The following is a 15,185-nucleotide window of genomic DNA, read 5'->3' as shown; positions in this document are numbered from 1 at the left end:
GACCAGGAGGAAGATGTCCGGAGTGATCCAAGGGTGGATCGGGGAAGATGGAGAACTGAAAGCAGAGGGGACAGTGTTCAAAATCACTAGCCAGTGACCGCAGTGGAACCAGGAAGGAACCAGATGCTGTCGTCGCGATCAAGTGAAGAGTGGACGCTTGACTCTGCAGCCACGTGGACCAGGAGGTGTCTTCGACGACCAGGATGGAGTCACGAGCTGTCCCACGCAGGCTCTCGCTGTTGGCGGTATCTGTTCCGGATTCGGCATCAACAGGCCTTGGCAAAGGCAACCCACGCGGTGAGTGGAAAAGGCGTCTGGTGCGGACCAGGAGGGTCCGGGATGCTTCTCCTTTGCTGGGAAGCAAGGGCCAGTCTGGAGCAACCAGACCAGCGATGTAGATTTCATGGATTGTCGTCTAGGAGGTCACTAGCCAGCCGGCAAGTGACCAGACAACGCGTCGAGCAGTAACCAAGCAAAAGGGCACCACGCAGATCTCGTGGATGCTAGAGGGCTGGTCTCCGGTGCAGGAGCTGCTCGGGGCTGGGGCTTCTCAATCCCCAAAGCACTTACTCGAGGATGCCTCTGAAGTCGTGCTGGAAGCGAAGTGCAGTTTCTTCAACATGGCCGGTCCCACGTGTCTCATTGCACCCGCGGATCCCAGGTGTGCTGCAGATGTAGGTAGAGGTCGGAGAGGTCTGGAAGTCCGGATCTCGTCGGGCTCTGAAGTCTGGTTCCCGGAAGAAGGACAACAAAGTGAACCGCTAGGACGCTTGATGGTGCCTGCTTGTGCAGGGTGGTCACTCCTTGACCACAAGGGAGATTTCTTCAGTCTTCTGTGGAGCAGAACATCGAAGTCCAGAGTTTCTTCATGTAAAGTTGTTCAGGATTAATCTAATTTGGAATGGGACCAGCTCCTACCTTTATTCTCCTAAAGGGGGCTGTACTGTGGCTAGGTCCCTCCTATGGGTGGGACCAGGAAGGGGGGTGGTTACACCCCCTATCCTTTGTCCGGTTTCGCGCCAGAGCTGGGGCTGGAGTGCCCCAGCAACTGGTTTGAACCGGGGTATGCACAGGGACACCTTGTGAGCCCCAGGCATGTCTCATTCCTTTCAGCCCTGCCTATCTGGATACACAAAGTCCTGTCTGGGGTGGTGCTAGCACCTCCCAGGGCAGGAAACCCTTTGTCTAGGCCTCCCTCGCTGGAAGGACTCCCAGCAGCAGGAGGTCAGACTCGTGTCTGTGGTGGCAGCATCCATTTTGTGATGCTGAGGCTCTGTCTAACTTTAACCGGGGTTCACAGTTACATACATGTCGTGTCCCTCTAAAATCAATCAATCAATCAGTGACACTTATAGAGCGCGCTACATACCCGTAGGGTCTCAAGGCGCTGGGGGGGTGGGGGGGGAGGGGGGGGAGGGGGGCGCCAGGTCTTCAGCTTCTTCCTGAAGGAGAGGTGGTCTTAGGTCAGGCGCAGGTCGGTCGGGAGGGAGTTCCAGGTCTGGGGTCTGGGTGGAATGCTACCCCCGTCGCCAGAACTGGCGAGGGGGTAGTATTCCAATTCGTATGACACCATACTCGCCATGTTTTGATAATGCTATGCAAAAGTTAGCAATAACCGTGAGGATTATAATGCACTTAAGAGTATATGGTATAGCGTTATCATGGAAACAGCTAAAGGGCTTGGTTCCGAAAGCTGCAGATAGGCTCAGCTCATGCTAGAGCACCATCTCACATAATTCCAAGCACTCTGCCTTCAGTATTGATAAGGCCTGCCATAGGAGTGACTTATAGGAGGATATGTGTCCATTTTAGGGTTAGATATAGGTATACTATATCTAAAGCAAAGGGTGATTAGACCACCTTGCCCCAGCTGTGTTACCAGCCAGTTGTGTCTGTTTAGATGGCCAGCCAGGGGTGGCATAATACATGCTGCAGCCCCTGGTAGGCCTTGGGTACCCTTAGGCCCTGGGTACCTATGGTACACTGTACAAGGACTTACAAGAGTGACCCAATACCAATTGGAAAATTCACCTAAAGTACATGGATGTCAATTTAGAGAGTGAACAGCTAGGTTGTGGGTCTAATTAGCAGGCCTACAGCCAGGGAAAGTCGTAAACCAGTGAAGCAAAAATCTGGGGTGACCATAGGATTGCAGACCCTACTCTCCTACAGGAACAAAGAAGTATGAATAGGATTGTTAATTCAAATACAGACACAAACAAACATGCATACACACATACACACACACACTTTCAATGGTGCCCCTTCCCTCGTATGGATACATCAGTTCCAGAATGATCAAGTTTTTTTACAGTAGACAAAAATAAGTTACTAGAAGGTGATTAGTATACAAGGCACCCGACCTACACACCAAGTAGGTCATTGATCATGGCCACCATCCAGTTTGGAAAGGAGAAGGTGTTGTCAAAGACGGTGGGCGAGGACCTCTAAATGCGAACTTTGAGTGAGTGGGGGTGTTGTTTTTGGACAATAAGGTCATAGTTTGAATGTGTAACGTGTTGTCATTACCGACATTGCTGTTGACTAGTCACCATACATTTGCACAAAGGTGGAGATCTTTGAAGTGGAATATAAAAGGTTAAAATGGCCACACTTAGCAATCAGTCTTACGTGTGTTTTTTGTTCACGTTCACTGTCTTCCACAGCCAGCTCTCAGGGAATTTGGTTCTTGCTTCGATAGAGTCTTCGTCGTAAAACTCTTCCTCTTCATCATCCGAAAGAGCTGCAACAACAGAGCAATATTGGACTGGATGAGCTCATACACACTAATCTTCGAAGAGATGGAGCATGTGTGGGGTGAACGGAATATAGTACATGCATCTCCCGACCCTCCCACAGCAGCACATCAGTACTGTTAATTTTGTAGATGACTTGTTAACCCCTCGATTTCCGAGGTGCTTGTGTAATCCTGTGCTAGATTTTCATCTTTATAGAAGGTTTCTACAGAGAGAAAAAGGCACTTCCCTTCACATTTGTGCCTCATGCCCCTGTGCTTCTTATGTCATGAGGGAGAACTGTGTCCAGCTTTGTATGGTGTATCCATACATTAAAAGGGCAGCAAGAGTGTTAAGTGAGATGCTACAGTCCAACAGGGGGCAAAGACCACCAGAGAGAAACTGTCAACATGGGGAGTACCGTAGTGGGGCACCGACAGGCTAAGGGATGCTCCGCAGTACTGATAATTTTCAAAACTAGGGAACAATAACAAGCCAGTGCCATTTCCATACTTAAGGAGGTTCCCCCATTTAGGCTCTCATTATCAAGGTGACATCATTTGAAGTGGAGATACCAAAGTACTGGAACCTCAGATTACGGCCTGTATCCACCACCAAATTCCAATGAATACAACGTTTCGCTGTGTACTGATGAAAGACTGCAAGGATCTGCATGACTCCCAGGTCCTTTCCCATGCACTTGTTCCTGCTTCTAGGGATGAGTCTGCTGATGCTTTTGCCTCAATCTGAGCACCTCGAAAGTGTCAGGTCAGGCTTCAACCCATTGCTGCAGGGGTCGGATGGGGCTGGGCTCTGCTGCTGCCCACAGCACATTCAGCATTTAATGGGGCTGGTGTCTCCAGGCCTGGAATTATCGGGTCTGGAGTTTGCAGGCACCATCGTTCCAGACCTGGAGACATTCAGAAAATTGGGCAGGCAGAATTCCATAGATAGTTATTGCTCTGGTTGAATTCCAGTAAATCATATTGAGAGCCTCAGTAGAGATCAAATAATTTCTCTTTTAGACAAAATACAGTATGCAGTGAACAGGAAGTCCATGATTTTACTTTCCCAATATTTAGAACTTTATCAGAGTTTTTGGGAAATATCACCGGTCACTATTGCAATAATCCTGGTGAAGGCACCAAAGATATTTCAGGCAATTAGCATGAGGTGCTCAGTGTTGGCAGCACACTTCCAATACTCCCCAGAAAAGTTTGAAATATTCTATAGAGAACTAATAAATGTGCAACAGCCAGAAATGTAATTGGTTTGAAGAGCATTAGTTGCAATTTAGCACAATGGGTAAAAATATCTGTGATCACATTTAATGCAGGCACAGTACAGAACACACTAAACACCTCATGCTTCTGATCCACTGTCTCTTGAGTGGTTTCTCCTCCTACCAAAATTCTTCTGGATGTATTAGGTAGCACCCAAATTGTCTCCCAGCCTGCAATTGAGGGGTTTGAACCCTCTGTGACGAACAAGTCTGGTAGGGTCGGAACGACCGGCGCTGGTCCTTAGATTTCTCAAGCCCTATGGCTTTTAAAGTATCCACCTCCCTCTTCATCCTTGCCATATCATCATCAACATGTGAGCCGAACAGAATGGAACCCGAAAATGGCATGTTCTGAATATGCAGCTGAGCATCAAGTTAATGATGTCAGTCGGAGTCATGCATTTCTGCGCAAGGACACTCCATGGCAATAACCATGAGGAGCCAGAATAGAGAAATCAGACGCCTCACAAATGAGCTGGTTATAGATCTTGACACCTTCTTGAACAATTTCCAGAAAATTCTCTCCGTAATCTTTTGGGAGGTGTTCCGTGAAGTGGAGAAGGAATGCCACAAGGCTCGATCATATCTACCCAAGAGGGCTGTTGCGCTGGCCCCGTTCATGTATGTAGCTGCTGTTTTGCAGACTGAGGCCTGAAGAGTCCAATCTTTTTCTCTCTTTATCCGGAGGAGAAGTGACAGAAGTAGATATGGCGTGAAACTTACATGCAGCTAGAGTCACCATGAAGTCAGGTGAAGGGTCTGCGTGCAGAAATAGAATAGAATAGAGTAGAAGAGTATTTCTATAGCGCCTAACTACCCAGAGGCCTTGTAGCGCTTTTGGTGAAGAGAGAGCATCACATCAGTCCGCACAGCTAGGGAAGCATTCTAAACAGGTGTGTTTTTAAGAGCTTGCGAAAGGTCAGCATAGCTTGGGGAAGGGAGTTCCATAACTTAGCAGCAGCAAAAGAAAAGGAGCGTCCTCCCCATCTCACCTTCCTTATTTTCTTAATGTTGGCCAAATATAAGGAACTGAGCGTAGAGTCCTAGGCGGCTGATAAGGTGTTAATAGTGGGTGTAGGATGGGTGGGCCGGTCTTCCTCATGGCTTTATGTGCCAAGCACATAGCCTTGAAATGTATCCTGTTATGTTATGTTACGTTATGTTAATTAATTTGTAAAGCGCATCTGTTACCCGAAGGTGTCCTGGCGCTATCTGCTATCTCTACTGGAAGAAAAGGGTTGCTGGATAGAAAGAGGATCTAAAACAACCAGGTTTTAAGCATTTTTCTGAAAGGGAGTAATTCAGTACAGCTCCTCAGATGAACGGGGAGCTGATTCCAAAGTCTTGCTGCACCTACCACAAAGCTCTTACCACCCCACCGAGCCTTTTTCACTGGTGGTACTCTTATTAATTTATGAGCTGATGAGCGCAGGGTTCTAGATGGTAAATACCATTGAAATTGGTCCTGAAGATAGTGAGGACCCTGATTATGAAGTGACCTAAAAACAAGGCACAATGATTTGAACTGTATCCGTTGTCTCACCAGTAACCAATGAAGTTTCCTAATCTCACCAGAGATGGGGGAAAATTTGGGCAGGCCAGAAATTAGCCTGGCAGCTATATTCTGCAGCTGTTGAAGCCTCTGCAACAGCCTCTCTTGGATGTTTAGATAGAGGCGGTTGCAATACTCAAGTCTTGACATGACCAGCGCCGTGACCACCGTCTGTTGGCTCTCCTTGGGCAGAAAAGGGAGAATTTTCTTAGTAATTCTAATGGTAAACATTGTGGAGGAGACCACTGCATTAATTTGTTGCCTCATGTCAAGTCTCTCATCCAGATAAACCCCCAGGTTTTTCACCTGTGTGGAGGGGACAGGTAGGGGTCCCAGGGAGACTGGCCTAATATTAATATCATTACCAAATAGGATGACCTCAGTTTTGTCTGAGTTTAATTTTAGACAATTACTGGCCATCCAAAGTCCAACTGCTTCCATGCAATCGTGTAAATTGTGGCTAACCGCCCCTTCTAGTCCGGGAAGGAGGGATACCACAATCTGTGTATCGTCCGCGTAAGATGTAAGCTGGAAGCCATAAGATCTTATCAGTGGTGCCAGGGATGATACATACACATTGAATACGGTTGGACTTAGTGATGAGCCCTGAGGGACCCCACAAGGCAAACGAAAAGAAGTTGAGCAGAAGTCTTCAAGGGCTACTATCGGCCTACGCGCCATAAGGAATGAATTTAAGACCTTCCAGACAGAATTTTTTACTCCGCAGGCAGACAAACGGTCCATCAAAAGTGCATGATGGACAGTGTCAAACGCTGCGGAGAGATCAAGCATAATCATTGCTGCTTTACTCCCCTGATCTAGCGTTTTCCTAATCTCATCAGTAGATTTTATGAGAGCAGTTTTCATACTATGACCCTCTCGAAAGCCATATTGTGTACAGTCAAGTACCTCAGCCTCATACAGATAGCTGCTCAGATGTCTATTTATCCATGTTTCCAGCATTTTCACTGGGAAAGGTAGGCGAGAGATAGGCCTGAAGTTGCGGACATCTGTAGGATCCAAATTTGGTTTCTTTAGCAGCGTAATCAAGGAAGCCGTCTTCCAATCTACTGGGAAAATGCCCTCCCACAATACCCTATTAAAAAGGGGAGTCAGTGCTGAGGTAATTACACGAGGAATCATTTTGGCTATTTTGACAGGACAGGGGTCATAGGAGGAACCAGATTTCAGATTTTGCAAGAGTGTAGCCGAGTCAGTGTTAGCCATAGCAGGGAATTCCATCAATACATGTTGTGTTTGCGGGGTTGGATTTATGTCCCTATCCAATTCATAGGAGGGACCTTTCTTGGCATTGGTGAAGGTTGAAAAGATAGCTTCAACTTTGTCTATGAAATGCTTAGCAATTTTGTCACATAGTTCCTGACTCTCTGCTATTTTTGACGAGTGGGGATTGGCCAGTTGACAGACAATTTTTAAGAGTTACTTTGCTGAGTTTTCAGCTAATTTGATTTGACTCGCAAAGTACTCTTGCTTAGCTATAAGCAACAACTGGTTATATGCCCGTAGACTGTCTTTATGTTTAATTTTGTTCTCCATCTTATAGCCCTTCCTCCATTCCCGTTCAGAGTTTTTGCAGATGCATTTCTGAGCCTTTAAATTAGGGGTGTACCACGGGGCAGACGGGAAGGTCCTTTAATCATCAAAGCGCTTTTTGGGGGTGAGCTTATCACAAGCTTCATTTATCCAATCATTAAAACTAGAGATAGCTGTATCCACCTCGCCCCATAGAGAAGGCACGGTAGATTCCAGGAGGACTAACAGTTTCTCTGCTTCAATTTTATTCCATGCGCGCGGATAACTAGTTTTTTTGACTGCTTTCGCCTTGTTCTGGTTCTCTACACAGGCTATCTCAAATAGAATGGCCGAATGATCTCACCATACTACCGGGTACACTTCCATCACCGATAGCTGTGAGTAGTTTGAGTAGCCTGGCTACCAATTGCCTTGTGGCAATTGGTAGACAGTGTAATTGTCGCAGTGCTGGCCTTGCTGATTGTCGACGTGGAACCTGAAGAAGCATCCGTGCTTCACAGTTCTGAACTACTTGCAGCTTATTTATTGTGGCCTGAGGGGCTCCCAAGTACAGAATATTTCCATAGTCCAAGCGGGACAATATGAGAGCTTGGACCATTATCCTTCTGGCCTGAAATGGAAGGAGGGGAATAATTTTACGGAGCATTCTCATCAATCCATAGCAGATTGATGAGAGTGTGGTGGCCTGATGCACAAAGTTGAGGGAGCTGTCGAGCCATATGCCCAGGCTCTTTATTTGTGGCTTTGGGGATGGTGCAGGACCTAGACATGGCGGCCACATGGGGACGGAGGCAGCGGGTGATGGATTCCCCAGCAGCATAATCTCTGTCTTGTCTCCGTTGAGGCGAAGGTAGGAACGCTCAATCCATCTGGCCACCGCTTCAAGGCAAGGAGCCAGGGTGCTGGGTGAACCCTTGTCGTGGTGAAGTGATACCACTAACTGGCTGTCGTCTGCATAGCTGGCGATCTTGATGCCAAATGGATGGATAATCTCCGCCAACGGCCTCATATAAATATTAAAGAGCGTCGGACTTAGGGCCGAGCCCTGTGGAACCCCACATCTCAGAGGTAGTCTGGAGGAGACCACATCTCCCTCGAAAACCTGGAAGTAGCGGTCACTGAGGAAGGAAGAGAACCATGCCAGTGCAGCGTCTGTCACTCCGACACTCTTCAGTCGGTCGGTCAAGATGGTATGATTGACCCTATCAAACGCTGCACTGAGGTCTAAGAGAATAATGGCAGCCATTCACCCCTCATCCACCAGCTTCCTTGCCTCCTCTGTTACCATCAGCAGAGCAGTCTTCGTCCCATGGTTAGGATGGAAGCCGGTTTGCGTGGCATCCAGCAGGTTGTTGTATTCTAGATGATTGACCATGATATTATTAATGTGTTTCTCCAACAGTTTACTCAACCAGGGCAGGAGCGAGATTGGATGATAATTGGATAGGTTTAATTGATCCAAACTAGGCTTCTTCAAAAGGGCCCTGACCATCGCGCACTTCCACTGGGAGGGGACTATACTAGTTGTATTTAAGGAGTTCAATACCTCAATGATTGTCGCCTGGACGGAATCAAGAACTGCCACAAGATGTTGAGGCGGAGCAGGGTCCGACGGGGAGCCTGAGGACACCTTACCAATTACCTGATCTAGCGTAACTGTGTCCAGAAGACCAAATTGTTCCAGCACCGGGCCCGGGCCAGTTACCTCTGTTCCCGCTGGCTCCGGCGGATTAAGGGGAAAAGCTGTATAGATAGCTTGGACCTTTTGTTGGAAGAACACCGCTAGATTGTTACAAAACCCCTTCCCTCAATGGAGGTATTTGAGGCGGAGTAATTAGAGATTTCGCTATCCGAAAGATCCCCTCGGGAGAGTTGGCAGCCGTACTGATTTTAATTTCATAAAAATGGGCTTGTGCGACTTTGATTTCAGTTTTATATTGCCTGATGGCCTTCCTATAGGCTTCCTTCCTATGCTGTGTGGGATCCTGTCTCCAGACCCTTTCTAGTTTCCGGCAAGATTGTTTTAGAGCCCTAAGTTTGGAACTAAACCATGGGGCTGCATTTTTCCTGTTTTTTTTTAAGGATAAAGGTTTTAGGAAGGGTTCTGTCAAGAGAGTCCTGGATCCAGTTATTAAAATTAGTATTTGCCTCATCAGTGTTATTTCTCTTTGGGGTTTTTGAGGCTTCTAGGGCCAGCTTCCATTCCGCCAGAGGAAGTCTGGACCATTTCCTGCCCCAGGACGCCGTTGGATTCTGAACATATGGGGCGATCCTCATGGCCCAGAACAGAGGAATTAGAAAATGGTCCGACCAGCGTAGGGGAATAGGGTCCCCAGAACTGAGGTTGTCTAAATTGCTGAAGACTGGGTCCAAGAGATGGCCTTTGTCATGTGTTGGGAGGAAGCACTTTTGATGGAGATCTATCGCCTGAAGGCTCGATAAAAGGCTATTGACTATGGGGTTTAATTGGTCCTCTAAGTGTATGTTGAAATCCCCCCAATGCGGATCTTGATGTGGAGGACGATATTTCTTCTGGAGCCTGGATGGTGCTGATTTTGCAACAGCTGGAGAAGAAATAATTCCATGGCGGGCTCAAGACACCCGGCACTAGTGGGAGCAAAGGTCTAGAGGCTGTGCATTGGTGAAGTGTCTTGAAGATCACTGTTGACGATGGCATTGGAACCGTCTTTGGTATATTCAGTTTAGCGGCACCTCAAACAAGAACTTCTTGAAAGGTGATTATGTCATAAATTGGTGAGGAACGAGGTTGAGGACAGTCAGGCAAGGTGGGTGAATAGTCCCTGGTGGAAGAAGACATATCCCCATGGTGATGGCGGTGAGATTGCAATCTTGATCTGTGGTGCGTTCTGTGATGCAAACAAGAGTGTCTTGTTCTAGTAGGAGAACGCCAAGATGGATGATGGCCATGGTATGGCACATCCTTAAGGGCAATCTCCTGGGATCTGGAGTGCTAGGTACATGCAGCACTGAAGGAGGTGGAATGAGAGGTGCCAGTAGAGCTGGTGGTATTGGCAACACTAGAGGTTGTGGAGCCACTGGAGGTAAAGAGGGTGGTAGTACCTGCAATGGTACACAGACAAAATATCGAGTTTTAAATATCGATATACCAAAATATCGAAGTTTAAATATCGATATACAAAAATATCGAAGGTAAGTAATATCGACAGTCTAAATATCGATATTGGTATGATACTAGTAATATCGAAGTTGTAAATATCGATGTTAACAATATCGAAATTAATAACTTTGATGTTACTAATATCAATTTTTAAATAAATTTAGTGTATATTATATTTTAATTATTATGTTTTATTATTTATTTTTAATGTAATTTAATTAAATATTGTCTTTTACTACTGTAGCGGGTTGTGGGTTTATAGGGGAATAGGGTGGGAAGTAATTTAATTATGTTAAATTAATTATTAATTAGTAGGAATTATTAATTAATTAATTGAGAATTAATTTGTAATTATTTTTAATTAATTGATTAATTGATAAATATGTTCTGTAGCGGGTTATGGGTATATAGGGGAATAGGGTGGGAAGTAATTTAATAATAATTAATGAATTGATATATGTTTGTACATATTTTAATTAATAATTAATTGGTAATTAATTTCTATTAATTAGTTAATTAATTATTATAATTTTTTACATATTTATAATTATTAATTAGTTGGTAATTAATTATTATTAATTATTTTATTACATTAATTATAGTAATTTCTTTATATATAATTTACTGTTATTCTTAATTAATTAATTGGGCAAAATAATATTAATTATTAAATTAAATTAATTACAGCAAATGTGCTAATATATTTACTTTATTGTTATTGTTAATTAATAATTAATTGGTAATTAAATAATATTAATTAATTTTGGGTACAGGGGTATTTTTAGGGTTCAGGGTCAGTTTTCAGTTCATGGGTACAGGGGTATTTTTAGGGTTCAGGGTCAGTTTTCAGTTCATGGGTAAAGGGGTATTTTTAGGGTTCAGGGTCAGTTTTCAGTTTTTGGGTAAAGGGGTATTTTTAGGGTTCAGGGTCAGTTTTCAGTTCATGGGTAAAGGGGTATTTTTAGGGTTCAGGGTCAGTTTTCAGTTTTTGGGTAAAGGGGTATTTTTAGGGTTTAGGGTCAGTTTTCAGTTTTTGGGTAAAGTGGTATTTTTAGGGTTCAGGGTCAGTTTTCAGTTTTTGGGTAAAGGTATTTTTAGGGTTTAGGGTCAGTTTTGGGTTTTTGGGGTTCAGGGATATTTTTAGGGTTCAGGGTCAGTTTGGGGTTTTTGGGTAAAGGGGTATTTTTAGGGTTCAGGGTCAGTTTTGGGTTTTTGGGGTACAGTCGTACAGGGTAAAAATAAAATAAATTTAAATTAAATCAATTAAATGAAATTAAAAAATATAAAATTACTTTAAATTATTAAGTTTTTAATTTATTTTAAATGTATATGTATTAGTTTTAATTTTTTAATTATGTTTTAATATTTTTATTTAATATTTGTAACATTATATGTATTTTATAATTATTTTTACATTATTATTAATACATTTAAAAAAACAATATTTTTAATTTCGATATTTTTGTACTACGATATTATTTTTTCGATATTTTTGTACTTACCTTGTTAGGGATAGGATTCCTATATTTTTGACTTCGATATTTTTGTTCCGATATTTTTGTATTTCGATATTTTTGATTTCGATATTTTGTCAGACATTCACCTGCAATACAGGAGGCAGCAGAGCTGGTGGAGCTGGCGACTTTACTGAGGGAGAAGACAACAGAATTGGGGAAGATGGTGCCTCTACCAGAGATTGAGATCCTAGATTATGAGTTAGATAAGGTATAGATTAATCTTCTTTTAAAGGGCTTCCAAGGTCTCCTCAGCGTTGATGGGCTTATCGAAGTCGACCTCTGTTGTCGTCGTCTCGACGTTGATTAGCTTCACGACGACGACCACGCACATCGACAATTATAGCTTTTGACATTGAGCTTCTACTTCTTGGTGACGGCAGGATCAAAGTCCCTCGACGCCAAAGCACTTCTTGACGTTGGGCGGTGATGAGTAGAAGGTCTCAACCTCGCACGAGAGTGTCTTGACGTCGAACGTTGACGTTTATACGGTGTCGAGCCAGTCATTGATGGTAAGCATGTCGATGGCTTACCTCCTTTTCAACATCATCCGCCTCGACGTCAACCGGGACCAAAAGTGCTTTCTGCCTGGAAAACACTACTCAGACCTTCCCTAGCTCAGAGGTCTATGTGGCTTTTTGCTTCAGTCTTCTTCCATCTTTTCCTTGAAGGTGAATTTTCTCCCTGTCATGTAGGTTTTGCCTGAAGATGGTTTTGCAAACGTCGTAGGAGACAGATAGATGTGAAGAAGGCAGGCAGATAATACAGACCTCATGGGTGTCTGTTTTCGCCTTTTTCCTGCCACAGCGATGACAGCTGTCGAATAAAGAAGGCCTTTTAAACACAAAAATACCTCTATTCCTGTCAGAAAAATACAAAACTCAATAGGTGAAGACAAAAGATGTAAAGTGTAGCACAAATCACTGATATTTAAGTCTGCATTTTGAAGAAAAAACCTCAAAAGGTCGAGTTCAATACTACAAGGGTCCTGTCAGGAGGCGCCAGAAAAAAGAACAACAGTGGTAACTGCCGCTGGCTGGGCAGGATGCAATATTGGAGGTCACACAGTTCTTAAAGGCATATTCTCCTTTTTGTTTCCTAAAAATGTCAGCCTATGGGCTATATTGCCCTGCATGTCTTCATCCTACTCTCTTATAGCAAAAGGGTTTGTGTAGGATTTCTTTTGTGACCTTACAAAGTTGTTCATGCATTAAGCACCTGGGGGCAGATGTATCATCCGTTTTTTTCTCACAAATGCTGCGATTCGCAAAAAAGCAGCGTTTGCGAGAAAAAAATACGGAAATGCGATGTATCATGTAAATCGCATCGCAAATTTAAGGAATCTCACCCTTGAAATTATTCTCAATTTGCGATTAGCAAATTGCGAATCGCAAATTGAGAATAACTTCCCATTCCTTCCCATGGGCCTCCTGGCCCATAGAAATGAATGGGAAAGTATTTCTTAATTGCGAATTCGCAATTTGCGAATTCGCAATTAAGGAATAACAAGAAATCGCTAACAAATTGCGATTTTTTTGTTACATACCATTTGCGATTCTCAAATAGCGATTCTCAAAAAATCGCAATTTGAGAATCTCAAATAGGTATCTTGATACATCTGCCCCCTGTTTCCTTGGATAGTCCCCTTTTGTTCCATGAACATTAGGAATTTTGACCACTGTAGCCTAATCCTATTGGCTGCATTATGACTTTCTTAAGTGACTTTTTTAGACCTTCCTGAAGAAAGACGAATTTACGTACTTAAAAAGACATATTGGAAAAAGTGCTCCGAGGACCCCGCAGGCGGGTGGGACTATTCAACGATTATGACTATATATGAAAATCCCCGACTAGAGAAATGGTTCTTTCATACACCGAGAATATGAGCACATATACATACACATTTAAAGACATGGTAAGTGGGATTTTATAGGCAAGGATTCACTCTGAAAAGGAACATATTTCCTACTAGTGCTGCCACAGTACAACTCTTGACTGCTAATATATCCCAATATGTTGGTAAGATAGAGTCATATCACAAGTAGATGAAATGAACAAGGTCACAAAGAAGCATGGATCCTTACTTCTTCCCAGCCCAGAGGCCATCCTCCTGTATTTTTCCCGTTGCTCTGCAGCAAATTTGCAGCACATCAGTAGGGCACTTCTGCATTTCTCATTAGGGACTCTTTCGGACCTCTGTTCACAGGTGCGCTTCATGTATGGGGGCAGGAGCGCCACGCCGCTTTTGCAACACTGCTTCAGCTTGGGATCAGTAAACTCTCCGACTGTGGCATGCAGGAGATAAAAGGCAGTAAGTGATGAGCAGAACAAGAGGGGGTGGAGAAGAAACACAAAACAATGCAATAAAAAGCCCTCGTTGTGCATGGACTTAAGAACCACTAGTGGCATGCTGACTGGTGGCTTTACGCCTCCAACACACTAGTTAACAGTGTAGAGGGGGATGTTCTGAGGTGCAATTCGTTTTCTTATTGCCTTGGCTGCTGGTAACTTGTCCTGCACCCTCTCTTCTGATAATGTCCAGGGTCACTGTGCAGGGGAACTCACCAATCAAGGTGGTCACATTTCCTTGTTTAGAACTGCTGCAGGATCCCTTACACTCTTTGCGGTCTCTATTATGTAATGAAAGAATTATATGCTTTTTGTCTTATTCAGAAACAGTCTATCTGAGATGCACACCACCTGAAATATGGATGATTGAATGTGCTTAGTTAAAATAGCATACTGTCTATGCAATGTTGAAAGCTAATGTTATTGGAAGGTGACGTTTGCGCAGTAACTCAGGGTGCAGTCTGTTGGCCTACTATAGAATGTGAGTACTTAGAATCCATTGTAATGCTTCAAGCCAGTGTATGAAAAGGATGTGTTGCTTCTGGTTAACCCGCTGGTGGAGTGTAAGGTGTTACCCTCTCCTTAGCCTAATGTACTCCCTAAAAGAGATTTGTGGAAAGGGAGGAGTTCACTGCATTATCACAAACCAAAATCAATTCAAGATAGAGTGAAGAGAAGAGAGACAGAAGAATCAAGGGTATCTGGTGGGAAACAGTTCCACCATCTGGGAACAGTGGTGATGAAGTTCAACAACGGCATTGCTTGATGTGCACTGGCAGTTGTAGGAGGTCGGTATCAGCGCTCATTTCTGAGACTTATTTTCATCATTAGACTTTGACCCAGAACAAGAGATAAGTCTAAAAAGGGAGAAAGGAGGAGAAAAGTGTACATAAACGGTGTCAAAGGAAAAAGGCAGTGATGAAGAAGACCTGGAAGAGTGTGATAAAGAGAAAGAATGTGTAGGGTGGTGGACATAAGAGCCATGAGGTGGAACTGACTTGCTCCAAAATTGCCATAGAAGGCACAGACAGATTAAGTTGTTCAATCAAAAGATGTAAGT

General features: G+C 43.9%; 1 protein-coding gene across 1 annotated transcript in view; it reads right to left on the bottom strand.

Annotated features, from left to right (window-relative positions):
• LOC147717735 (complement C4-B-like) overlaps positions 1-15,185 on the bottom strand; it is a 643,152-nt gene that overhangs the window by 331,563 nt on the left and 296,404 nt on the right. The window contains exons 17-18 of the mRNA XM_086919877.1: positions 13,861-14,061; positions 2,632-2,743 (exon numbers count right to left, since the gene is read on the bottom strand). Of these exons, the coding sequence (XP_086776003.1) occupies positions 2,632-2,743; positions 13,861-14,061 (313 nt within the window). The remainder of the gene's footprint in view (positions 1-2,631; positions 2,744-13,860; positions 14,062-15,185) is intronic.

The sequence above is a fragment of the Lissotriton vulgaris genome, chromosome 5 (genome assembly GCF_964263255.1).
Source record: "Lissotriton vulgaris chromosome 5, aLisVul1.2, whole genome shotgun sequence".
NCBI lineage: Eukaryota > Metazoa > Chordata > Amphibia > Caudata > Salamandridae > Lissotriton > Lissotriton vulgaris.
The sequence above is the reverse complement of the archived record's forward strand: the minus strand, read 5'-3'. Positions and strand labels throughout refer to the sequence as shown.